This window comes from Fukomys damarensis, unplaced genomic scaffold (assembly GCF_012274545.1).
Source record: "Fukomys damarensis isolate Sample0158 unplaced genomic scaffold, DMR_v1.0_HiC HiC_scaffold_6, whole genome shotgun sequence".
NCBI lineage: Eukaryota > Metazoa > Chordata > Mammalia > Rodentia > Bathyergidae > Fukomys > Fukomys damarensis.
The window spans coordinates 12,680,479-12,706,388 of record NW_022900918.1 but is presented as its reverse complement, the minus strand read 5'-3'; the positions used below and the strand labels follow the sequence as shown (position 1 = coordinate 12,706,388).

At 37.8% G+C, this 25,910-nt stretch overlaps 1 protein-coding gene across 8 annotated transcripts in view; it reads right to left on the bottom strand.

Annotated features, from left to right (window-relative positions):
- Nucleotides 1-25,910, bottom strand: part of Lmo7 (LIM domain 7) — a 215,957-nt gene that overhangs the window by 138,745 nt on the left and 51,302 nt on the right. For all 8 annotated transcript variants that reach the window (XM_019207264.2, XM_010622357.3, XM_010622359.3 and 5 more), the window contains exon 2: nucleotides 2,704-2,774. In XM_019207264.2, the coding sequence (XP_019062809.1) occupies nucleotides 2,704-2,774 (71 nt within the window). The remainder of the gene's footprint in view (nucleotides 1-2,703; nucleotides 2,775-25,910) is intronic.

The window sequence follows — 25,910 nt, the reverse complement described above, 5'->3', positions numbered from 1 at the left end:
TTTTTTTTTTTTTTTTTTTTTTTTTTATGGTACCGGGGATTGAACTCAGGTCCTTGAGCTTGCAAGGCAGGCCACCAAACAGCTGAGATAAATCCCCAGCCCCCTTAATTTGTCTTTTTACTGACCAGTGACTATGAATAACGTGATCCACAATTTAAAGAACGGTGTTTTGTTTTGTTTTGTTTGGCACCGGGGATTGAACTTGGATCCTTGCACTTCTAAGGCAGGCAGCGGAACCACTGAGCTAAAACCCAGCCAGCCCCAGGTTTTTATTTATTTTATTTTATTTTATTTTATTTTTTGGTACCAGGGATTGAACTCAGGCCCTTGCATTTGCGAGGCATGCGCCAGAACCACTGAGCTAAATCCCCAGCCCTCAGATTTTTTTTAATATAAATATTATGCAGCACTTTGGTGTCCCACAGTAAACTACACAACTGCTGATTACCATCTATGCAAGTAACTTTTCAGAAACATTCATTTAAAATTAAATAGTGAGTACTAAAGAAGTTCGATTAGTTATATGATAATACACAACACCCAAAATTACTTATTTCAATTTGGAAATAATCTAAGAATTAGCTTTTAGAAATTTGTTAATGAAAATAACTTAAAAACAATCTAATATTATCTTTAATCATGCATAAACATGCTTCTTGTCATCATTAAAGTAGAATTATATATTCATTCTAATTTGTATTGTTCTTTGGTCAAAACAGTTTTTAATCAACTATGACTATCCTAACTTGTAAAAAAGTATGTCTATCCTTTTAAGCTGGATATAGTTTTTTAAAATCCTTTCAAATCATTTGGAGTCAAGGCTGATTAAAAAAATTATACTTTAAGTCAAAAATCACATGTCCTTATCAAATTCATTCAATGACTTACTTGCAGAAGCAATGCCCCAAACAGTGGGATGCCTAAAACGTTTTGAACAATTAATAATGGGAGCCAGGGATTTAGCTCAGTGGTGCTGCTGCTGCCTGCCTCCCAAGCTCAAGGTTCAGAGTTTGATTCCCAGTACCAAAAAAAGAAAAAAAAAGCCAGACAACACATTATGTACAACCTACTTTGAATAGATCATTTGCTGGGGTATGTGCTCTTATAAACCTAAAAGCCCACCCACCTTTCTACATAAACCCATCTAACTCCTACACAGAGAGTTGTTATACTATAAACGTCTGATAGTTCATACTCATAATTGCAGTAGTTTACAGGACACTGGTGCTTTCTAATAGACATTTTTCCCCTCCATCTTCAGAACACACGGCAATATTTATAATATAATTTTCAAATTAACAAAATTTCCCCTCAATGACTAATTGAGATAACCATGTGACCTACTTGAGTGAGTTTAAATACTGTTCAACAGAGATTCTGACTATGACCCTGAAGAAAACTAGAAACATCATTTAAAGTATACTCACAGCCCACCCTCCTCTGTGTGTCTGTCCTGGCATATATCAGGGGTAACCACATGAAACTGACATTACTGTAGGTCACAGATGGTTGAATAACAGCAACCTCATATGGGACGAGTGAGTGAGTGACACTCTAAATCAAACATGTTTCAACACCTGCCCAAAGAGCTGATTTACATGGTCATCTTCCTGACAACAATTTGCACTAATACAAAATTTAATAGTTTACAAAAACCTTAACAGATGCATTATTGAATACAGTAACCCCGTGAATTAGGCAGATAAAATATCCTGATCTCTAGAGATGAGAAATATAAAAAGCCACTTGCTCGGACATAAACAGAAGTCTCTTACTCAAATTTCTGAAAGTAATAGAGCATGGAATCTAATGCTTTGACTCTGGATCTTTTTGCAAATAACATCCTTCAAAAAAATTATCTAAATACTAGTACATATATTCCAGTGCTTACATGAAGACAGATTCCACAAATATCTACGTAGTAAGTGTCTAGACTGGAGTTACCAAGTGCTTTCATAAGTGGGTGGGCACTCAAGTACATTCTTACAATTTATTTGTTCACTGTACCTTCCTCCATTTGCCTCTCAAATCACCTGCCTGCCTGTACCTTATCCCCAAAGGTCACATAAACTTTTCTATGTATCCACTGGAGAACCAAACACTGCACTAAACATACAATGTAGGCCTATGTCATTAATCATGGTACCAGACTATTTTACTTATGATAACCACAGCCTGCAATATCATTTTCAATAGCATCTATTAACTGAATGAATGGTCCATGATTCAAGTTATTTGAGTAATAAAGTGACACCACTAAAAAGCATAAAATAAAAATCTGCTGCTCCAATCATCATGGCTTATTGATGAATAAAGTTCAGTAGTCTTAAAAGTTCAGTAGTTTTGATATTAATATCAAAACCAGGCGATGCTACACATTAGACAATTTAGGGTAAGCGACAGAGAGTGAAATCTAATAACCCTTCCTCTTTAACCACCCAACTCTACTGGCCCACCAGGCAATAACAGAATCTTTCTGTTTACTAATTAAAAATAATATATATTTCACTAGCACTATCTGTAGATAGAGAGACTGATAATCTCTCCTACTGCTTCCTACTCTGGGGGTGTCAATTCACAGGGATCAAATCTCACCTGTGACCAAGAACACGGATCTGTGACTACAGAGACCATGGGGCATCTCATAGCACCCACAAACACATCTTTGCTTCTGAGTGATTTTTAAGTGCTTTAAATACTTACTCACACAACAGGATGCCATTTTCCAGAGAGGCACGGAAATCCTTTGTTTCAAAATTCTTCTCTGTTACTGCCTGAAAGACAGATTTGGATGTTAACCGTCTCTTCAACAAGGATAACACACAAGTCAATTTCAGTATTAGATTAATTAAAATGCATTCACCTTGTACCTAAAGGATTTGCATATATCACCAAAAGCTGTTCCTTATGGGAAATTACAAACTGTTCTGTTACAACCATTTTAGTGTGAACAAATATATGCAGAAAAAAAACCACAAGGGGTGTTTTCTGTAATGTAACTTTTTCTGGATGATAAACAAAGTTAGAAGCTAAGCTAAATTTGCAACATAATAAAGTAAACTAATGGTAAATAAAGTTTAAGATATAAACTTAAACTATATCTATATATGCACATCATTAATTTCAATTCCATCTTTAAACACCTAGTCTCATTACAAAGCTAAAAATCAAAGAGATGACTCTCCTTAATCTTATTCATGAAGTATCCCTAATACATGCAAAAAAAACCTGTTTCCTCCAACTTCATAAGAAGACTATTAAATCCTAGCACAGAGAGACCAAAAGAGAGAGAAGATCAAAAATATTTTAAATACCCAATTTCGAGCTTAAGGCTATTCTATATTACAGGCCACCTGTAGCTACCACCACCAAAGATCTTACTGAAACATTTAGAAAACAAAAAAACAAAAAAAACTTGACTCTGTCTCTAGATGGTGGAATGGTTGAGAGAGAAAAGGGGCTGCACAGGAGAGGTGAGTAGGAGCAGACAAAGGGAAGGCTACCACGGGAAAAGCTGTCACAGTGGAGAAACCTGCTCCATGAAAGACCCCGGGGCCCAGATCTCTAGCAGAGACATCACCTAGCCTAGCCTAGTCATGTACTAGCCACAGAAGAGCAGGAGTCTTTTTTTTGTTTTTTTTTTTTTTTTTTTTGTCTTGGTACAGGAGATTGAACTTGGGACCTTGCACTTGTGAGGCAGGCAGTGGCACCACTGAGCTAAATCCCCAAAACTGAGAGCAGGAGTCCTTGTTCCATCTGCCAATATATTTCTGGAATCCTGAATTGGAAAGTCACTAACCTTTAAATCCCAGGTCAGAGGGGGTGAAGGGAGGGCAGGGACAAGGGGAAAAAATGAGAACCAAGACCTGTCATGTAAAGGTACAGGATCCCAGTAATGAATGTAACTGTACTGTATACCTAGAATGTACCAATAAACTCAATAAAAAGAAAAAAAAAATAAATCTCAGGTCAGCCGTAAGATTCAGGCATATGCAAAGTAATGTTCACCACCAAACTTCTGCTTTTCTCTCTCACCGCCCCCATCCCTTTACAGTCCACCCAGAATCCTCTGTCTTGATTCCGCATCTCTTCACCATGCCCAGCATTGCTATACTTAGATAAAAGATCTGTTGTGAAAAATAATAGCTGCTTTCATAATCAAAGTTAGCAAGGCATGGTGGTATGTGCCTGCAGTCCCAAGATTCAAGAGGCTGAGGTAAGAGGGCCACAGGTTATCTAGAGAGTCTCTATCTCAAAATAAAAAAATAGAAAGGACTGGGGATATAGCTTAGTGTGAAGGCTCTGTAAGAAAATCTATTAAATTAACTTCTGCATCCTCAAAATGTCAAAAATTATAAAGACCTATAAAAGGCCTAAAAAATAAGTCACATTTTAAAATATGAATCCATCATTATGTTAGAATTTATATTCTGAAAGAAATTCCAGAATTTCCAAGGAACACCTTTTTATCTAGTCACTCTAATCTAGCAACTACTCATTCAGTTTTTTTGTTTTTGTTTTTGTTTTTTATTTGGTTTTTTGAGACAGGTCTCACTATGTAGTTGAGACTGACCTGGAACTCCCTATGTAGCCCAGGCTGGTCTGGAACTCACAGCAATCCTCCTGCTTCAGCCTCCGGAGTGCTGGGATTACAAGCATGCGCCACCACACCCGGCTACTCATTTAGTTTTGAACCTTACTCACTAGCAAGTTATTTAAGGTGTGATCCATTTTACATAATTGAGGTTATGATTCATAGGAATTAAATAGAGACCACATGTTTCTCACTTAAGTTATCAAAAGTCAATACAAACAGGAGTGATCACTATGTAGTCAAACAGCCACACCTTGCCTTCTTTTTCTCTCTTGCACAACCCTTTTGCAATATTTTCCTAAAGAAGCTAAATAAAATCAGTGTCACCTAAAATAATCTGAGAGGATATACACTAGACAAGAAGATTTGGGATTTAATTTGGGATCCATCTTGTACCACCTACTTCTGATTACGTCACTATTCCATTCCTCTGATTTTTAAAAGGAAATACTTGTCTTCCCTACTTCACAATGAACAGATGATAATGTGAATATCTGTGTTATATTTTATAAAAAAAAAAAAAAAAAAAAAAAAAAAAAAAAAAAAGACTACACTCTCTAATCTAGGCTTGGGCTGCTTCTAGCCGTGCAGCCATCCTGCTGGTAGATGCTACGGAGTGAGCTCCTGGGCAAGCTGCTCTCTGGGAAGTGGTAATTAGTCTAATGCCCCACATTATGGGTGGGGCAGTCACCAAGGGCACACTGCATTGGGCACAAATACCGCTGCCAAACCTGTCTGACAAGCTCCAGCCTCTAGAGAAGCCTGTGATGGGAAGTTTTAAAAGGGCAGATTTTGTGGAAGAAAATATCTATCAGCTAACTACATAGGTAATAAATGCCAAATTGAAAAGTACCAAAACGCTATTTCTTTCCTACAAGGAGTGTTAATAAATTATCTTCAAGCCCTTTACTCCTTCATTGATGGTTTTATTTTAATCTCCTTGCTAAATACAATTTCCCACCCATATAGGCAACAAGTCTCCCCAAAGCTCCACTGATCAGTCCCAATTCTGACCATATAATCTACATGATCTAAATCCCAAACATTCTGGGAACTTCTCAAAGACCCCTTCATACCAGACTGGTTATCAGCAAAACACACTAAGACAAGACAACAAGCCTTCACCACCTTAAAATCTTTCAATTCCTTGTAAAAAGCCATTTAAATAGCGTGGAGAATCCCCAAAGCACTCTATCTAATTTTGTGCAAATCACAGTACAAAACACACCACGCCTGTAAAAGCTTGTTATAAAATGGATGGGGGGCAGTGCATTGACAAACACTAGGTTATGATTTTCACCTAAGTTGATTCCAAACTAAGTCAATGAATTAGATTAATAAACTACTAGATCATGATATTTAAGATACATATCGTCTACTTTTGCTTCAATGGGCTTATATTACTTTTTAGATTAAAAATTCCTATCTATACATATATTAAAATATGTGTATATTATAGGTATGTATAGAAAATATACATACACATAAAGTGTGTGTACTTACTGGAAGTACAATCAAACAGAAATTCCCTCCAAATACTGGATTTTTTTCATTGAGTTTATGGGTACTTTTTCAGTATACAGTACAGTTACATTTGTCATTGGGATCTTGTACCTTTACATGACAGATCTTGGTTCTGGATTTTAAAAACATACAAACCATTGTGCCAATCATTGCAAAATAAGTAATAGTTTTTGAAAGGCCCGAGGAACATTTAACACTAGAAGCCCAGTGTCATACAAAGGAACGTTGTGAAATAATTCACAAAGGATACTTATGTCCTTGAGTGGAAAATTAAGGCAGACCTGCATATTCACATGTAATAAATAACCTTACATTGAGATAATCCACACAGAGCATTGTTTCCACAGGAAGAAGCCCCAGGCTGTTAAAACATCAAGGAGGTAGCATGCTTTTCAGCCAGTTTCTAAAGCTGTCTGAATTCAAAACACCCTTCTCTCCTTTCTTTCATTAAACTTCCTGTTGGAAGCAACCACTGTATGATCCCAATAACTCCACAAGGCCAGTCTAATTTTATACTGAATTCCCTGAGACATCTATATTATTATTAATGATGCAATAACTTTGACAGATTCCACTGGTTACATGTGCCAAAAACACCCCCAAAATGCAAAAACTACGGCACACAGTAAACCTAGTAGGTAAAAATAACAATTTTACTGGAATAAGTGTCTGTCTCCTACCTCATTCCTTTCTCAGAGCAAAAATTACTCTAAAAGTTATTCATGATGCTAGAGAAGCCAGTTCTTGCCAAAAGGATGTACTCTGCCTTGTTAAACAAACATAGTACTCCCCCTCCTAACACTCCCTCAAAAAGAACCCAGAGTCAGGAAAGTGGACTGGAATCACTGGCTCCCTGGGTAATGAGGTAAATTAAACTTCTCCAGACCTCAGTCTTCTTAGCTATAAATCCAGACTCCACATTATGACAGTCTCCATTTCCTGTCTGCTTTAGGAACCATCTCTTAATTTTCACAGTAGCCCTGTTTCTTCCCCCAGTTTGTACACAAGGAAACAGAGTTATCATAAATCTACTGAGGCTGAGACAGAGGTCAGGAAGTAGTTCCCTACATAAGAGGGCCCTGGAGGATCAAAGGTCTTTGAAAGCACTCAAGGAACTCTACAGTTAGGGACTTACCTACCTCCTATCCCCGCTCCAGGGAGTCCCAGGCCGCATCACAAACTGTAAACTGTAAAGGACGATAGGGTCCTAACCTAACTCCCTACTGGCTGAAATATGGCTTAGACATACTTATTATTTGTGCTCAAACTATTCTATGAATATTTGCACTTACAGGAAAAAAATTAAAAAGGCAAAATTGATGGCTAATTTCTGGTGTGCACTAAGGTGTAAAAAGGTAGGCTGTGATGTACAGGAAGAACCTTCAGTTCCTGAAATCATTTTATCAAAATATCCTTCTAACTGGACAAAAAAGAACTTATCCTAGTTTGGTTAGAAGAAAAATATACAAGAGCCCAAGAAAACATGTCACACTAGTGATTCACCTTTGTGAAAGAAGACATTCTTAGCTGGAAACTTTAAAGTTAAAAGCTTATTCCCACTACTGACTTACTACATTAATATTTATCTAGGTTAAAGAATATACTAGAGGGCAGGGGAGTTAGCTCAGTGGTTCTGCCCACCTGCCTCTGAAGCGCAAGATCCTGAGTTCCATTCCCAGTACCAGAAAATAAAGAATATGCTAGAATTTAACTTTCCACATTTACATAATCAACCTTCATTTTAACTAAGATACTAACAAAGCATTCATTTATTTGCTTATTCAAAAGTCATTTAATGAGGCTGGGGATTAGCTCAGTGGTGCTGCCACCAGCCTCACAAGCGCAAGGACCCAAGTTTGATCACCGGTACCAAAAATAAAAAAGTCATTTAATGACATTCTGCTATACACATACCTGACATGGAGTAAGACACTCAGAGTAAAAAAGTTGAAGAAATTTCTGGAAATTTATCTTTTAAATCTAACCCCGCCCCACCCTCCACGAGGCTGGAAAAAAATCTAACAGCATTTTGAAATGTGTGGTCAAAATGGTATTTTAAGCCTAGGCATCTCTCTGAAATGTGGTTAACTCTCTGAATTGCAGCATGTTCTTGGTTAATTGATACTGTATGTTTCAGCAAATAACACTGTTTTACGGGACACAGTTCTGTCTCTAGCTTCTCTTAAGACTTGGCTTTGTATTCCATAATACTCTGGAACACACTAGGGCTATTTTTGCCAATACTAATAACATTTGATAGCAAAACCAAAGCCAACCCACAGTCGTCCAAGACGGTGGTAATCAGAATTGCAGAGATCACTGAATTATAACTAGATTCCAAAAGATTCACAGTGCTCAAAAGTATAAGCATTTTTCTTTCCCCTCTCCTCCCCATAAGACCTTCATGTGCAAGTGGCCAGTGTAAATTTCACCTCCCACTGCATCCTCTCTTGGGGACAGCCACCAAATGGTCACACAGTCACAAGGGCAGGAAGAAAATAGCAAAATGCAATACTCCAGGTTGTATGCCCAGGAAATTAAGAACCAGCTATCTTTACAAACATTGAAAATTCTCATTAGGCCAAATGTCAGATATGTTCACATTCTGAGGACAAAAGAATGGAGTCAGTTTAAACCATTTCTTATCCAGGAGGAACATAGTTCTACACACCATCCAAGTTTCAGGTTGCCATCTCAAATTATTTTCTAAATGACAATTATGAACAAGCCAAAAATGAATTACAAACAGAAAGAAGTAAAACTATGAGAAGAAAGGAAACTTTGCTCCAGGGGTAACAATTTATGTGCAACATTTCATCAAGATACAAAATCCAAGACAACCTGATCCCTATAAGCAACCAGTTAAGTTCACTGAAATCATCACAAGAAAAACACGCTTGTTTTACAACTATATCTTGCTTTGTTAAGAATCAAAAAATTACTTCTAAAGAGTTAATTACATTTGTCCAAGGTTATACTAATTTACGTTGTTGCAGTCAATATGAAAAATATCCCAAGAGAAAAAAATTTTTAGAAAAAGCCCTGTCTAGCACGCAAGTTTGTTTGTTTGTTTTCTACATCAAGAGGCACAAGTGGATGTGAACAACCATTATCAGGATATTTTAAGTATAGTATGAATGCTTAATATAATCATGGGTTCTCAAGGGTCAAAAGATGTTATTTTTGCAGAAATGTCTCTCACACACATTAGCAAGTCTCAACAATTACCTGATTACCACCCAGTGAATTACTTTGAGATTCATCACTGTGGGAAGCATTCATTTTTGGAAATAGTGTGTATTACAGGTGAGAGTCACTACTTATTTTATATGAACTTTAAATTGATAGTTATATCCTTGGTACCCATAATGTACTTTACTATCCAGTTTAAGTTTAGTATTAAAGGATGAAGTTGAGGTGCCCTGTTACACAGGAATTTCCACTAAGATTCTGGATGGATTTCTACTACAAGTCAACAACAATGTAGTCCTTCTGCTACCTGTTTGTCAACTTTCCTTCAATTTGATAATAAATTTCTAGGGGGCAAAACAGCACCTACAGCTGTATTCCTAGTGCACACTCAAGTGAAATGAAAACACATCTCCTTGTCAAACCTTATACATGAATATTCCTAGAGTGGGAACAAACAACCCAATATCCATCAACTGATGAATGAATACATAGATATAATGTACATATTATTTGCTAATAAAAAGGAATGCAGTGCTGATATATGCGAACCTTGAAAACAAGCTAAGTGAAAGAAACCAGACACAAAACACCATGTTATCATATGAATGATGTGAAATGTCTCTAATAGGCAAACCCATAGAAACAACAAACACATTAGTGTTTGTTAGACAGTAGAGGATGGAAAATATAGGGAGTGACTGCAAATGGTTAAGTGTTCCCCCCCCCCCCGGGTGATGAAAGCATTCTGAAATTGGTCTTAAAGGCAAAGCTCTGTGAACATATTGGTATGTGAGTTCTATCTGAATAAATTCATTCTTTAAAAAACTCACTGAACTTAGAACTTCACACATTCTATTCATATTCAGTAAAGATGACTTTCTAAAAATAGTTCTTTCTAAAAAAAGATCTTTCACACTATTTTATACCCCCTACACAAAAGAATTCGTACCAGGCACGGTGGCACACACCTGTAGTCCCAGGATTCTGAGAGGCTGAGACTTGAGGATTGTGAGCTCCACTGCAGCCTAGACAACTTAGTGAGACTTTGTCTCAGATTTTTTTTTTTTAACGAAATTTGTTTTAAAGGGCTGAGATGTAGCTCAGTGTGAAGGCCTTAGGTTCAATCTTCAGTACCAAAGGAAAATAAAGTCAATATACGTGGAGCCATTTAAGTAATCCTGTATACTTTAAGTGTTTTCCAACACCCACATACAATATACCCTCTCATAGGATCAGTTGTTAATTTGCAATGTAGAACCCTCATCCCTTCACACCCAGAAATATTTTATCACTAAATTATAAACATACTTTCTCCTTTTATATATTTGCACTTATCTGCTTTTAAGCATGACATCTTTGCATTATACCTAAACAATTCCACAGCACTGGGTCGTCTCAAGGGCATTTACTGTCTTCTCTTCATAATTCACATTACATGGTGTCGAAATAGAAAACACATTTAAAGTGGAACAAAGGCCACAACAAATGGGCTATGGAACCCCCTACAAACTCCCTACTGTGAGTTACTTACATTCCCAATAATAGAACTGTGATTAAGTCCATTATCCTCAAACAATTTGCAGGAGCAAAGTTTTTCCTAGATTATGTGTGTCCAATCTTTCGGCTCGCCTGGGTGCACTAAGTAGAGGCATTGTCCTGGACCGTGTATAAAATATATAATATGTTTGATGTATATAAGTAACAAACTCCACCTTTTTTATATTTTTATTATAACATTATAAAAAAAGACAGCAACATAAACATAAAACTAGTGGGATATTTGACTTTACTTTGTGAATCTGCTGCATCAATGACTAGTTGGTAGAACTAGTTATAATTCTTAGTGAGTTCTCAGGGTGTTTATCAGGAAGTTTTTAATCTAATTTACCTCTTTGTGTATTTCATCCTTGAAAAAAGTTTTGCACAAATGTATATACTACCAAAAACGATGACATGAATAAGATGCAATTGCAAGGTATATTCTCTGGGAAAATAGGTCTTATAAAAGTGAGACATGATCAAATTTTTTTCAAGTTGAATGTATGACTATAACTTTATCCACTCCAAAAACTAGTAGGTAAACATTTGTTTTTCTACTACTAGTAATTTTGTATATGTAATTATAATACCATGAGCAAAAAACTGTTCAAAACATTTTTATACTTCCTATATCACAATTGCTATAAAACTATTTCAATTTATTAAATCATCTTAGAAAATAACAAGCCCAAACTCAGTAATTAAATAAAATACGTATCGGCTTAATAATAAACATGTAGGTAGGTTGAAATACTCTAATGGTTAATTGCTGTCTTTACAGGTGTGTGTGTGTGTGTGTGTGTGTGTGTGTGCGCGCGCACACACACACACACACACACAAGGAAGTTGAAATGACATCACTAATGACTGAGTTTTACTCCCCAAGTTGCAGAAGCATGTAACAGTGTGATGTACACAGGCTTCAATTTGGTTGCCTGTGTGTTGCAGTACACAAGGCAGAGTTAGCAATGCATTGTTATCTCCCCTACACCACTTTCCATTATTGCCTATGCACTTCATACTTGAGCACAAGGCAACCACATCATTTATGTCACTAAAAATCACATTAACAGTTCATGACCTCCAGGGGCCTCCCAATTAGCTGTTCCATGCTTCATGCAGGCCACTGTCTGGACACAACTGCCCCAGACTTTCTACAGCCTTTAGAGATCTCTAAAAGTTGTCTAAGTTATCTCAAAAGTAAACATGCTGACAGCCCCACAATGCATCCAATTTCCTGGTTTAAACTGTTAGTTTAAAATATCCTTGATCAAGGAATAATTTTACTGATGTTTATTGGAATCATTTTTTGGTTACAAATGTTGAAACACTGAAAGTAATTTTTTTAAAACACTATTTTAGTGTACTGAGGCATACATGGGGTCAGGGATTTAGTTCAGTGGTGCTGATGCCTTCCTTGCAAGCACAAGGTTCTGAGTTCAATCCACGTACTAAAAGGAAAAAAACAAAGACCAATATACCACATTCCCCTTCAGGACAGCAAAGAGAAAGAGGACTCCACCTACAGAAATGAATAGGTTGGTTTTTCAAAAAAAAAAAAAAAAGAGTAACCTTGAGAATTCTGTTTCAGGCACTTCATGACCTCCCCCACAAAAAATTAAGAGGTTGGTTTTTCAAAAAAAAAAAAAAAATGAGTAACCTTGAGAATTCTGTTTCAGGCAGTCTTCATGACCTCCCTCAACAGTGCTGATGGTTTCCTCTGGCCCTGGTACCCTCTCCTGTCTATGCATGAGGTTTCTAGCCCTACACAGTAAAAGTACACCTCTCAACTGACTTCAGCTTCTAAAGGAGACAGCACAGCCTACAGGCTGCTTCCACCCTGTAGATGTGTTTTGTTTGGCTCATGCAGTATGTTGATATTGGGAAATAGTAAACAGAGAAGGAGACTGCTAGCTCTTCTTATAAATAAATCAGTACGTAAATAAATAAATAGTCTAGATGTCAAAGGCAGCATTACCTCACAGCCACAACTGGCTGACCCAGGTAATGACCAGCTGTTCAGGAGCAAGCGCACTGTCTAGAGAGTGACAGTCCCCACATGTCTTGTGGACTTATGCCATACTGCACTGCCCTCACCTGTGTGGCCCCGGCAGGCAAGCCAATTTGAGAAAATATGGGCTTTTTGTTTTGTGTCCTTTTGCTTTGCTTAGCATAATGCCTGTGCCATAGAAAGGACTCCCTGGTCATCAGACTTCGGGGTGAAGAAGAAGCACCTGAGTAGCTGTTAGGTTTTCTTATTTTATATATATATACATACATACATACATACATACATACATACAGGTCGCTGGCCTTTCTCAAATCTGTCTTTTCCAGAATCTTACTAAAAAAGGTCTCTAATGTACTGTTTTGGGGGAAAGAACTTGAAAAACCTTCTGCTAAGTCCTAACTCTACCAATAGCTTTTATTTCAAGCAGGTATCCAGAGTTCCTATGAGACTTGATTTCCTTATAAGAAAATGTATTTGTACCAAATCATCAACTCATCATCTCACAGCTTGAAGTGCTTGATTTTCTTTTTCACTCTAAGGAAACCAAGTGCTTCTGTTCTCTGCTACCACCTACCGGCATATCCCTAGTACCACAGAAGTCTAAATTGCAGTTTTGGGGACATTTTTTCTCTATCCTTCTTTTAATGGTTTGATTAAGATACATAAAAAAAATAACTCATTTCAAAATTTTAAAGAAGCAAAATATTTATACCTGGTGAAAAGTAAAAACACTTCTATATAATAACATGAGTTTGTTACCTTTATTAAATCTCCAAGTTCTGATGTGTTCCTACACAACTGGTTTTAGAACACTCAAACAGATTGAAATTTTTGGTAAAAAAATTATACATTAAAGTATACAATCTGTCCAACTACAGATTTGGGACCCTCCACGGAACCATTTTGTATGGTTAAAACAATTCCAAAATAGGGTTGGGGATGTAGATCAGTGACAGAATGTTTGCCTAGCATGGATGAAGCCCTGGGTTCAATCCTCAGCACAAAACAAACAAACAAATCAAAGACAGAATGAAATGCAATTTTGAAGAAAAATTCCTGGCACACAAAATGTTCAGAGATCAAACATGTGATTCATCTTGACAGAGAATGCTGATTCCTCTCAATGGGCTTGATGATTTCTCTTGTTTGGGCACCAGCGAGCTCATGGATTTGAGTTCCCTGCTAGCTTATACACGAATTTTGTCTCTAACCTAGAACTCCAGCCCAGCAGGGAATCAATATGGATAGTCAGCCAATGATAATCGGATGCTCCTTGCCTGGATATTTAGCCAGAACTGGGCAGGACCTGCAGAGGAAGTAGCTGGGTGTGACAGAACATGTATGAAAGTAGAGGGGATGGGTTAGTCTGCCAGGCTTTCCAAAATGATTACTTCATCCTCCTCGAAACTAAAGCTTGATCTGCCAACCACTCCCTCCTTCAAATTCTCTTGAGCTCACCTGCTAGGAGCTCCACCAGACAGAAAACAGTCTCCACTTTCTCACCCAGGACAGAGCTACCACATCTCACTTCTCTGTTGAAATCCAGAGACCAAAAGTCTCCTAATTGCTCAGACTCAAGACAAAAAAAAAAGAACCTTATTTTTCTCTCCAAATCCCTGTGATTCTTCCCACTCTGGTTCCAGGCTTGTCCTTCAGCGATGCAACAGTATCTTTCCTCTGTCTTAACCCTCTTCTCTGCTCTGCAATTCAATGCCAAAATCACTCTTCACAAAATTACTGCTAAAAATCTTCCAAAAGACTACTGGCTTGTAGAGTAAGGGCTTCCAACCTACCTTTTACTCCTTGATACCCAACACATGGAAAAATAATAAGGCACAAAGTTAGTGATTCCACTCTTCTGCTTATGTCTCCTTTATTTGGGCATCTCTTTTGTCCTAAATTGAAATTTTATTGAGGTCAGGAAATGCCATAAAATTTTTACATATTTTTATTGCTTCTTTTCACTATATACCATGCACAATTTTTTTAATCTTAAATTCTTCTAAAGGTAAAAAAAAAATGGTCCCATGAAACAGAGTTGAAACAGAAACCATTGCTTGAGGGACGCAAAATCATTTAATTCAGGTTAAGAGACTAAAGAGCACAATTAAGGATAATGATTTCTGACCTTCAAAAAAGGTGATGTGATGAGGTAGAGCAAGTTGAGGGAGCTCCCTGACCTCCACGGATCACAGTCATAAAAGCAGGAGGTGGTGGGCAGGCAAATCTGCCTCACTGCCTCTGTCTCAGCCACAGTTCGGAAACAAGAGTCCCAGGTCAGACAGATGGCACCTACACCATGGAAAAACACTCTGAGAAATGCTGGTGGGAAAGAAAAGATCTAATAAACACCTTGAGGGGAGAAGGGAAAGCCTCAACTGGCATTAACTAATTTTTTCCTCCCTGACAGAGAACAATGACAATTCCTGAAACAGAAAATGGAAAAGATGAATGAAAAGCTGAAGGAAAAGGAGAGCAGATTCTGGGGAGGCAGACAGTGAGAACCTCATGAAATAATTATCACCCCAGCCTAAGGCAGAGCCAGATGGCAGCCACAGACAATGGAGACCCACACAAGCAATATGAAATTTTGATGAATTCTTTAATGGCTAGATGATGAAAGCCCATATTCAAGAAACAGACTAATAATAGAACAAATGTCAGTGCTACACAAACATACAAGTACTTAAGTTGCTGTCACTACTCATCTGTATTTGTACATTTTGGAAAATGTCATCGCTTAATAAGAGCTGGTAAGAATGGTGATAGTTTACCTCATGAATGTCAATGTTACAATTTCGAACTCAAAGGTTAAACTCCAGATCATTACCCAAAAAAGGCCACATAATATAGCTATCGACATGCATGACCTAAACTTACAGCTACAGTTATCAAATGAGATGCATACATGACACTTTCGGCATCTCAACATGAGGAATTAAGCAAAGTTATATCTCCTATAAATTTGCCTTTAATCCTTCAAATGAGCAGATTAGTTACATAAGAGTATGAACAGAGCATTATAAACTCTAGCTTGCCTAAGCCAAACAAGATTGCGTTAGCTTTCCATCACTCTAATGAAATATTTAAGATAACCTATAAGGAGAAAAGATTTACTTTGGCTCAGAATTTTGGAGGTTCTGGTGTATGATCAACTGGCCTCATTTCTCTGAGCCGATGAACAGACAGCCCATCCTGGGGAGGAGCATGCGGCAGAGCAAAATGGCTCACTGGTGGCCAAGAAGCAAAAGAGATAAAAAGGAGAAGACCAGGGTCCCACATTCTCCTTCAAGGGTGTACCAACAATGACTGGAAGACCTCCTGCGAGGCCCCAACCACCAAAGGCTTCACCATCTCCCAACACCAGTACTCTGGGAATAACGCCTTCAACATAAGGGCCTTCGGATTCATTCAAGATCAAAACTACGGCAAAGATGGACTAACCATCCTGAAACTATCTGGTGTCTGTTGGCTGTGACCCACTCTACAGAGCTAGGGCCTGGTTATCTTGAGCTAGTACAGATCAGGAATGATTGAGCAGAATCTGTCAACATTTGGGATTTCCCAGGCAGAAAAGAACAGAGCAAATAGGAAGACGTCTGTCACAAAAGTGGCTTAGTATTAATCTATGTAGCCTACAATAAGGAAAGAAAGAAAGCTGGTAAGATGGAAAAAAGTAAAGTGGTTTTGAGTAAATCAATACTGTTGAAGCTACAAGGTAAGACGGTGGACAAATCTAGATGGGGGAGGGTGATGGGGATTGAACCAAGGGGTACTCTCGGCTAAATCCTTAGCCCACCATATATTTTTAAATTGTGAATCAGTTGGAGACTGGATAAAGAAGATGTGGTTTTTCTATAAAAATGGAATACTACTCAGCCATAAAGAATGAGAAATTAGAGTCACTCATAGGAAAATGGATGCATATTGAGGTTATACTCTTAAGTGAAATATATAAGTCGCATATGTGTAAATATCGAATAGTTTCTCTGGTGTGAAAAACTGTAATTGTAAATAGGATCCTAATGGTATAATTGACAATGTGTAACACTAAGAAAAGGGCTAAGGTGGGGGAAGTGGGAAGGGTAGGGGAAAGGAAATATGGCAAAAGAAAAAATAGGAGAAAATGAAAAAATGGAAATAAGAGTTTTTATAAATGCGGAAGGAATGAGGGGGTGAAGGGAGGGCAGGGGTATGGGAAAAAAATGAGAACTAAGACCTACCATGTAAAGGTACAAGATTCCAGTGATTAATGTAAATGTATTGTATACTTAAAATGTACCAATAAACTCAATGAGGATAGATAGATACATAGATAGATAGATAGATAGATAGATAGATAGATAGATAGGTAGATAGATAGATAAAATTTTGAGGCAGGGTCTTACTAAGTTGCCCAGGTGGAACTCAAACTTGACGTCCTCTTACCTCAGTCTTCCCCAATGCTGGGATCAAGGGTATATATCCCTACTCCCAGCTAAAATGTTGGGATTTCGTGTTTTGTTTTGTTTGGTACCAGGGATTGAACTCTGGACCTTGTGCTTGTGAGGCAGGCGGCTAAAATGTTGGGATTTAATAATGCAAAAGTTAAACCCCCACAGGACATATCTAAAGCTAGTATTAGGTCATCAAACAAAGTACTGTAGTAGTGAAGGGCATGGAATTTCCCAACTGGAAAAGTTGACAGCCCTCTGAGTCTTCACTACATCTATACTGTCTTCTAGGATGGTGATGGGGTTAGAGTGGGAAGGAAAATAGTCAAGTGCTCATGTCTTCATTGAGTAAAGAGGAATAAAAAGGGGATCTATGTCATAATGAGGACAGATGTTGAGTAGTTAAACCAAAAGTAGTAAGCACAGATATTTCTATGTGAATATCTCAGGCTAATTGTCTAGAAATAGCCACTTCTTTCAAGCCCTAAAGTATGTAGGGTGGTAGAAAACAGTAAACTATATTGCGGAAGACTATATGGGATTCTCCTAAGCCAAAGAAGTAAAGGAAAGGATCAGGAAAGAGGTAAACATTGAAATGTTCACCTTGAAGCAATTATTCCAGAGGCCAGAGTGGAACAGTCTAGAAGGAAGTATGGAAATTAGGCAAGGAAGTCCAAGTATTAAGGATGACCAAAGCTCCTACATGTTGGATAGTATTAAGGCTGACAAGATTTAGATGGCTCAAGGATGGCCAAACATGTTATTAAATATTTCCATGTTATATATGTTATAATAGTAAATAACTTGTGACACAAGTCAGGCTAAGACCATACAAATCTTGCATATTTTTAGGACAAAGCAGTCTGTTTGAAACTAAGCTGAATAAACATCCTCTACTCAACAAACACCTAGAATGATGGGATGAATAATACTTCAAACATTAGGTCATTAAATTGCAAACAGTGAGATTTTGTGATTATATTCACATTACCTGAAGCAAAACTAATTTTTTTTAGAGCTTTGTAAAAAGAATTTCCTTCAGGTACACTTTGGCTTACAGAAATCTTCCAGCTTTGCTAAGAGTCCATTCTAAATGAATATACTAAAACTTTTCATTTCCTATAATACAATCTCCTTTTAATTGTATTTTACATATTTGTGGATGCAACATGTAGACAATTCCTCACATATCCACTAAAAACCAGAATAACTATCAGAAAAAGTTGTTTTAATTATTTATCAAATAGAAATAATTGTCCATCCATCCATTCAGCAACTGTCATCTATGGATTTGCTTAGTAGTATGCTAAAGTAGAAGACAAAAAAACTTATGAACCTAATCTTATTGAAAACTCGGTCATGCCGAGGATTTAGCTCAGTGGTTCTGACACCTGCCTTGCAAGCAGGTGATAGCCACTATTCAAAAAAAAAAAAAAAAAAAAAATTTTTTTTTTTTTAGTAAACTCAGTCTTAAACTGGAGGTGGGTATAACACCTGAGAGTGAAATCTAGCCTTCTGCCTGATTTTTAAATAAAGTTTTGTTGGAGCACAGCCTCCAATCATTTACAATGTGATTTCCCACATAATGGACAGAGCTGATTAGTTCTACTAGAGACCATGCTCCATAACACCAAAACTACTACTGTTTTGTCCTCTACAGAAAAGTCTGCTGCCTAATACAATTATCAAATTATTAAGTGTTTTGATTTATTCATTCAAAAACCCCAATGTCAAACCTAGTACTACTTGAGTATATATACCTAATAAAAAAATCTGAAATTTAAAATACTTCTTGAACACTGACAAAATGCTATAAATGGAAAAGTCCATACCTGACCACATGTGACAAGTCACAGTTAAAATATACAAACAAAAAAATTAAATATTATATAAAATTACCTTCAGGCCAAATGGACAAGGTGTACATGAAACATGTTATGGCTTGGATCTGATATCCTCCCAAAGCCTCATGTGCTCATAAAGGAAGTGGCTGGATCTAGGGTGTATAATCCTGGGATTAAATTGTGTGATGGGGAGATTAAGGGTGCATGAATACTAAATTAGTACACTGATAGTTTTAGCATAGTTCTAGATGTGGATAAGGGGAAGGCCCACACTGGGTGTGAGTGGCACCATGCCAAATGAGGTCAGTCTGGATGTATATAAAGGACAGAAAGAAGGCAGGCTTGCCACTGCTTTTTTGCTACTTCCCTGCTTTGCTGCCTTCTGCCCACATGAACTGTTTCTCTGTAATGCCCCTTTTCTATGCCACTCTGCCTTGGAGCTAGCCACCTATGAACTGAAACCTCTACAAACTGTGAGCTACAACAAGTCTTTCTTTAACTTTGAGTGTTGGGTATTTTGTCTCAGTGATGAGAAAAGTAAGACAAAACATAAATGAATTTCATATTTAGACTTGTGTCCCATTTCAATCACATCTTGTGTAGATGCAAAATATACCCAAATCCAAAAGAAAAATGAAAATGTAAAATTCCTGGTCCAACCATTTCCAGTAAGGGCAATGCAAGCTGTACTTGGATAGACACAAATAATAGAAGACATAGCATGCCTTGGAAGATCTTTCAAATGCAGGATAAAATAGAAAGTGAAATTGTGAACTCCTGGTGTCTAGGAGGGCCTTCCAGAAACCCAATATGAGTAGATTAATCAGAGAAGATTCCTAGCCCACACTCTTCTTAGAAGAGGTGACCTGGTACCTTCTTGGCCTTTGTGGGTTTTCTGACACACCCTAGCCAAGTGAAAGGGGTAAAGATGCTCTTCTTTGAGAAGATGGAACTGTACTTCCAATTGCTACATCCTGGAAAACAGTCATTCATGAAATGTCAACAGGATAGAGTCCCACCCAGGACCTAGCATTTAGTTCAGTGCCCATGAAGGAAATCATCTTGCTGTGAGGTTGGTGCAAAGTACTATCCTTGAGCCTGCAGACTCTGAATATGGCCAGGAAGAAGAGTACTATCTAGAACTATCTTCTTGCACACCTACATCTCATTAAAAGATGTACAGTGAGTTCTTTCTTCCTGGCCTAAATGAACTGAGAGTGTTCTGAATTCTAAAGATGAAGCCTTGGGTTCTGAATATAGTTTAGTGGGACAGCACTTGCCTACATGCATGAGGCTCTGACTTTGATCCTCAGCACTGCCGGAAGGAAAGAAAGAAGGAGAAAAGGGACGGGGGAGAGAGGATGAATTTTGGACAAGTAGAAAATAGAGAAGGCTGACGAAGTCAATGAACACTTAGCTACTAGAGAGTGTGGTGTAAAATCTCCTAATGCACTTGCCTACTGCAATTCTGTGAGCCAAAAGGGATGCTGAAAATGCACAGGCTGCTCAAAAAATAAGAAAAAAGGTTGATGCAAAGAACAGAGGAAACATGAAAAAGAATACAGGATAAGTGCATCTTGGCCACCATTCTTCAATACATCTATAAGTTCAAGTGCTCAATTTATCAAAGAGGTCAAAAAATAAACATAGAATTATTTCCTAAGGAGTCTATCCTAGTAAAGTGAATGAAATAGAGCCTTCTTTTATTTATACAAAATTTCTAAGTATACATATGGGGATAGGATTTTTAACAGTTATATAGATCAACAGTATAAAATCAATTTTTCTCATCATTTGCTACAGCATAGTCAGCAAACGTCTTATATTTTAATTTAATAGTAGTAATGATTGTTTTTAAAATTACTGTTTATAGTGGATTAGTCATAAGTGCCAAGACAGTCTCCACAGATACTGTCTTTAAAACAACTGTAAATACCTTAATGTTATAAATATTAAATCTTTATTAGGAGGGACTAGAGTTTATATTTCAGTCATGTTGTAGAAGCCGTTAATTAATTTTATATGTACTTTCAGATTAAATGCAAATAAAAAGAAAATATAGCAATGATTAAAAAATATGTACTTTATACTGTAGAATAACTCTGCTTGGGGAGAAAGAAAAAGTTTGAGAGAAAATTTACATTTTGTTGAAGTTAACATGGCATCAGAAAGCAAGAAGAGGAGCCTAACAATGTGGTCTTCATTCTGAAGCTGCCCTTCTTCACCACAAAGCTCCACGGTGATCTAAAAAAGGAGTTCATGGGCCAGGGATTTAGCTCAGTGGCGCCGTTGCCTGCCTCACAACAGCAAGGACCTGAGGAGTTTGATCCCTGGTAACTAAATAATTAAATTAAAAAGTTCAATGAAGGCTGTATGAATACAGCCCGCCCTCTGGTGGCCTGGAAGCAATATCCCCCACTAGGGCTTTCTCCCAAATTCCCAAATTGTACTTTTGTGTCCATAACTTTTCCTAGTTCTTTTCCTTCAAAACTTACACATCCTTTTCTTGTCACCTATGACTGATCTGGCATGACAGACTAATATTTCTGACAAAATAGATGCTAATGCAGCCAAGTTTTAGCCCTTCCACATAATCCATGTTCACTTTATAGAAATACCCTGGAAAGGGTCACTAACATAAAAGCCAGGACAGGTCTTATCGATAAAGCAAGTAAAATCTGTAATGTAGCTTGTTGCTCTCCCATAGGACAACTTTAAGGAAAGAAATGTGTGTATTGTCCCAACATTCATAAATTACAATCCTAACCCTGAATGTGAAGGTATTAAGAGGTAGGGCCTCTAGGGGTAATTTAAGTCATGAGGATAGAGGCCTCGTAACTGGGATTAGCGCACTTACAAGAGACCTCACAGTGTTCTCCAGCCCCCTTTCTGTCCTGTGAGGACACAATGAGAAAGTACCCTCTAGGAACCAGAAAACCGGCCATTATTAGAAACCTAATCTTTCAGTACCTTAATCTCTGACTTCCTAGCCTTCAGAATTACAAGAAATAAATGTGTTGTTTCAGGCCTCCAGCCCAAACTGACTAAGACAAAAACTAATTGTACATATCCACATCATATCTAAAAATGCCTTCCCACAAAGCCAATTCCAATGCACTTTACTCCTTGCAGAAGACTAAAAAAGATAGAATGGGAAACTCTTGGATTGATTAGACTTCATTTCTCAGTGAACTGATATGTTAGCAGCCATTTTCTTCCCTATTTATCACCCCTATTTCTTACACATACTTGTGGCCCATGGATACATACCAATTTTGGAGCTCACAAAAAGATACAAAGTACTGTGAACTAAAGAAGACTGAAAGGTCCCAGAAGCATCCTCAGAAACAAAGTCTCTAACCTTTTCCTTTCACACAGGATCTCCTCCTTACTCTCTCAAAGTTCAGAGACAGGGCTATATTTGATATTCTGTCTTCCTTAAGACAGATCCTCCAAAAGGAACTCAATTGTCTTAAATCCTATTAATCTCTCATTGAATACCCAATACTCCAACACTGGGATGTATCTGTATCCATGGGCCATAATTATATACTACATGAAATGGGATTGATAAATAGAGAGAACAACGGTTACTAACATATTAATCCACTGGGAAATGAAGTCCAATTGTGTAGCACTCAATCTTCCTGAGTCCTGCTAGGGTATGGATCTAAAATGTCTCCCAAAATTCCATGAGTTAAAGGGTGGGCACTCCATTTGACATTACTGGAAAGTGGCAGAATCTTTAAGAGATGGGCCTGATGGGAGATCTTAGGTCACTGAGGTCATGCCCTGAAAGGGGACTGTGAGACCCACATCCCTTCCTCTCATACTTTCAGCCATGAGGGGAGGGCCACCTCCACCCACTCCCAGAAAGATGTACTTACTGCCTCGCCACAGACCCAAAGGCAATAGGGCAACTTATCAGGGACTGAAACCTCCAAGACTATGGGCCAAAATAAATCTTTCATCTTTATAAGATGGTTTTCTCAGGTTGTTGGTTACAATTAAAAGAATGCTGGGTAACACTAGACCCCTCCCCTGGGAAGCTCATCAACCAGGAAGATTGGCTGTATCACTGGAGAAGTGACCGGAGGTTGACACTGCTACAGAGCAGGCAGTCACAGGCTGGCACCCCTTCTTCTGAGGGCCCATTCATCTTTCTCCAAAGTCATCTACTCTCTCTAGGTTGCCCTGTCCCCACAATCCTCTAAGAAGAGTATATAGACTTCTAGATCTTCCTGGGTATTTGGGTACTCACTTTTCCTGTGATGCTCCTACTCATATAATAAATCCATGTGTCTTTTCGCTTGTTAACCCTTCTATTGTCAGTTTATTTCATAGACTCAATTATTGAATTTTAGAGGGTAGAAAATTTTTCCTCCAATATATCTAGACTGTGAAAAGCTATTTCCATATTCTCTTTCTCTTCATTTTTAGATCTGTCAGCCAGATCCCAGGCCTCAGAAAGCTAAGATGCATTCAAGGGTAGTAAGTCTAAAAGCACAGTTTAATGTCAACATGTTGTTCAAGAGGCACTGTAAAGACCTGGGTTCTGAGTTTGTTTCCCTAGGACAAATCCAAGTAAATATTCCACTGCTTCCCTTTGTTGACAAGGCCTGTGGACAGGCAGATAAGAAGATTAGACTATATCACCAGACTTTCATCTTTTAATTGATCTCTTACTTTGGCATTCCCTTAGAAGACAATAGTGGGGGTGAGGCTTCAGTTTCCTTCCACTTCATACAAACTTGAGTCAACTCCAGCCAGAATACTCAGATATGTAACACTGCGGCCTCATTCCTAGAGGCCAGCAGGGTTTGCAGAAACAGTAACCTGGGTTACTACAAGTTCATATCTGCCCTTTACAGGATGTTTACTGAGCCTTTACTATGCAAAATGAAAAAAAGGCAAATTCCACGGAAAATCTAGAGCAAAAGATACTCAGAGAGAAAAACTTTTATTATCTAACAAATTCTTAGAAGATAACCTGTATGGTAATGATTGGAAAGTTACTAAAGGTAGATGGAAGTTGCCACTGTTAAGCCAACAAATCACAATATCAATCTAACACTATGATATTGAAAGCTGACATTCTAAGCTCTTCACAAAGTATAAGTCATTATGTATAAGGTGACATAATTAAAAATCTTTATTTACAGAGACAAAAGGAAAGTAAAATGAGTGGTAAGGAGCAGGCAATATACAGTAACAAGCACCAGGTTTATGCCAGACACCTTGCTTTCCAATTCCAGCTCTGCCACTCTCCAGCTGTGTTACAGAATTTCTAAACCTTCCTCTAATATTCCTTCTACTTCACCTAATTAACACAAGGTTAGCCAAATCCTGTGCCCTTACTACAGGACTTTCTTTTTATGGTTTTCACTATGTAAGGGAGAAAGACAAAAAAAAGGGAAAGAAAGAGAGAGACTAAGAATTTTTTTTGTGGGGTGTATCGGGGATCAGGACCTTGCGCTTGCATGGCAGGTAGCAGCACCACTGAGCTAAATCCTCGGACCTAGACTAAGAAATTTTCAACAAAGTTGGGGTACATGTTCTTTTCTACTTCATATTGCTAATAGATATACTTATGATACTACCCTTGGTTTAAAAGTACTGGAGAAGAGTAGCACAGATGAAAAAGAAATCTGTTAAGGAAAATACAAGGATGAGGCTATATTAAGAATGAGAATAATTAATGCTGAGCCCCAACTGGGCATCTACAGGCAAAATAAATAAAACACAAACTTCAATCCATACTTTGTACCATATACAAATATAAATAAAAAAGAATGCCAATCCAACTGTCAAATCTAAATCTACAAAACTTTAGGGAGAAAGTATAGAGACAATCTTTGTGACTTTGATTAGGCCAACGTATCTTACATATGAACAAAAGGTACAACTGATTTTTTAAAAAGAGGTAAATTTATTTCCTCAACATTTTACTCTTTTGTGAGAATGCAAATAAGTCAAACTACTAGGAGAAATATATGCAAAATATATCCAATAAAGAACTTACATCTAGAGCCAGGGATTTAGCTCAGTGGTGCCACTGCCTGCTTCACAAGAGCAAGGTCCAGAGTTCAATCCCCGGTACCCCCCACAAAAACAACTGATATCTAGAATACAGAACTCTCAAAAACAAACCAACCTAAAAGATGAACAAGTAAACTAAACACAGATTTCACTGAAAAAATATATGGAAAGAAAATAAGCATACCAAAAATGTGCTCAATGGCATTGGCATAATAAAAGGAATGCCTCAATGTTTGATGCTGACTCCTGACTGCTTTAAAGGTCCCCAAACTCCCCTTTCCTCCTTGTCCCACATCTGGACTTCCCTGTGAGAAAGCCCATACGTGCTATCTGCCCGTTGGTGCCTGTGGAGATTTCACACTACTCAGCTTCACTGTCCAAAAAGGCAACACAAGCCGGGGATTTAGCTCAGTGGTTCTGCCACCTGCCTCTCAAGCTCAAGGACCCAAGTTCGATCCCCTGTACCAAACAACAACAACAAAAACAACGAAAAGGTAACTCATCTAGACTCTATCCCTTAACCACAATAAAAATTCAAAACCACAAACCCCTTTCCACCTCTAACTCCAAACAATACCTGAGCCCTTCTCCTTGGAGAATCTCTTGCTATTTACTTATGAATAATAAACTTTATTTCACATTCATTGGTACCTAGCTGTCATTTATCCTGACATTCAGAAATTCCTGGAGAAAAAGAATACCATTGCCTGCTGTTATGAGAGATGCTAGGTGCT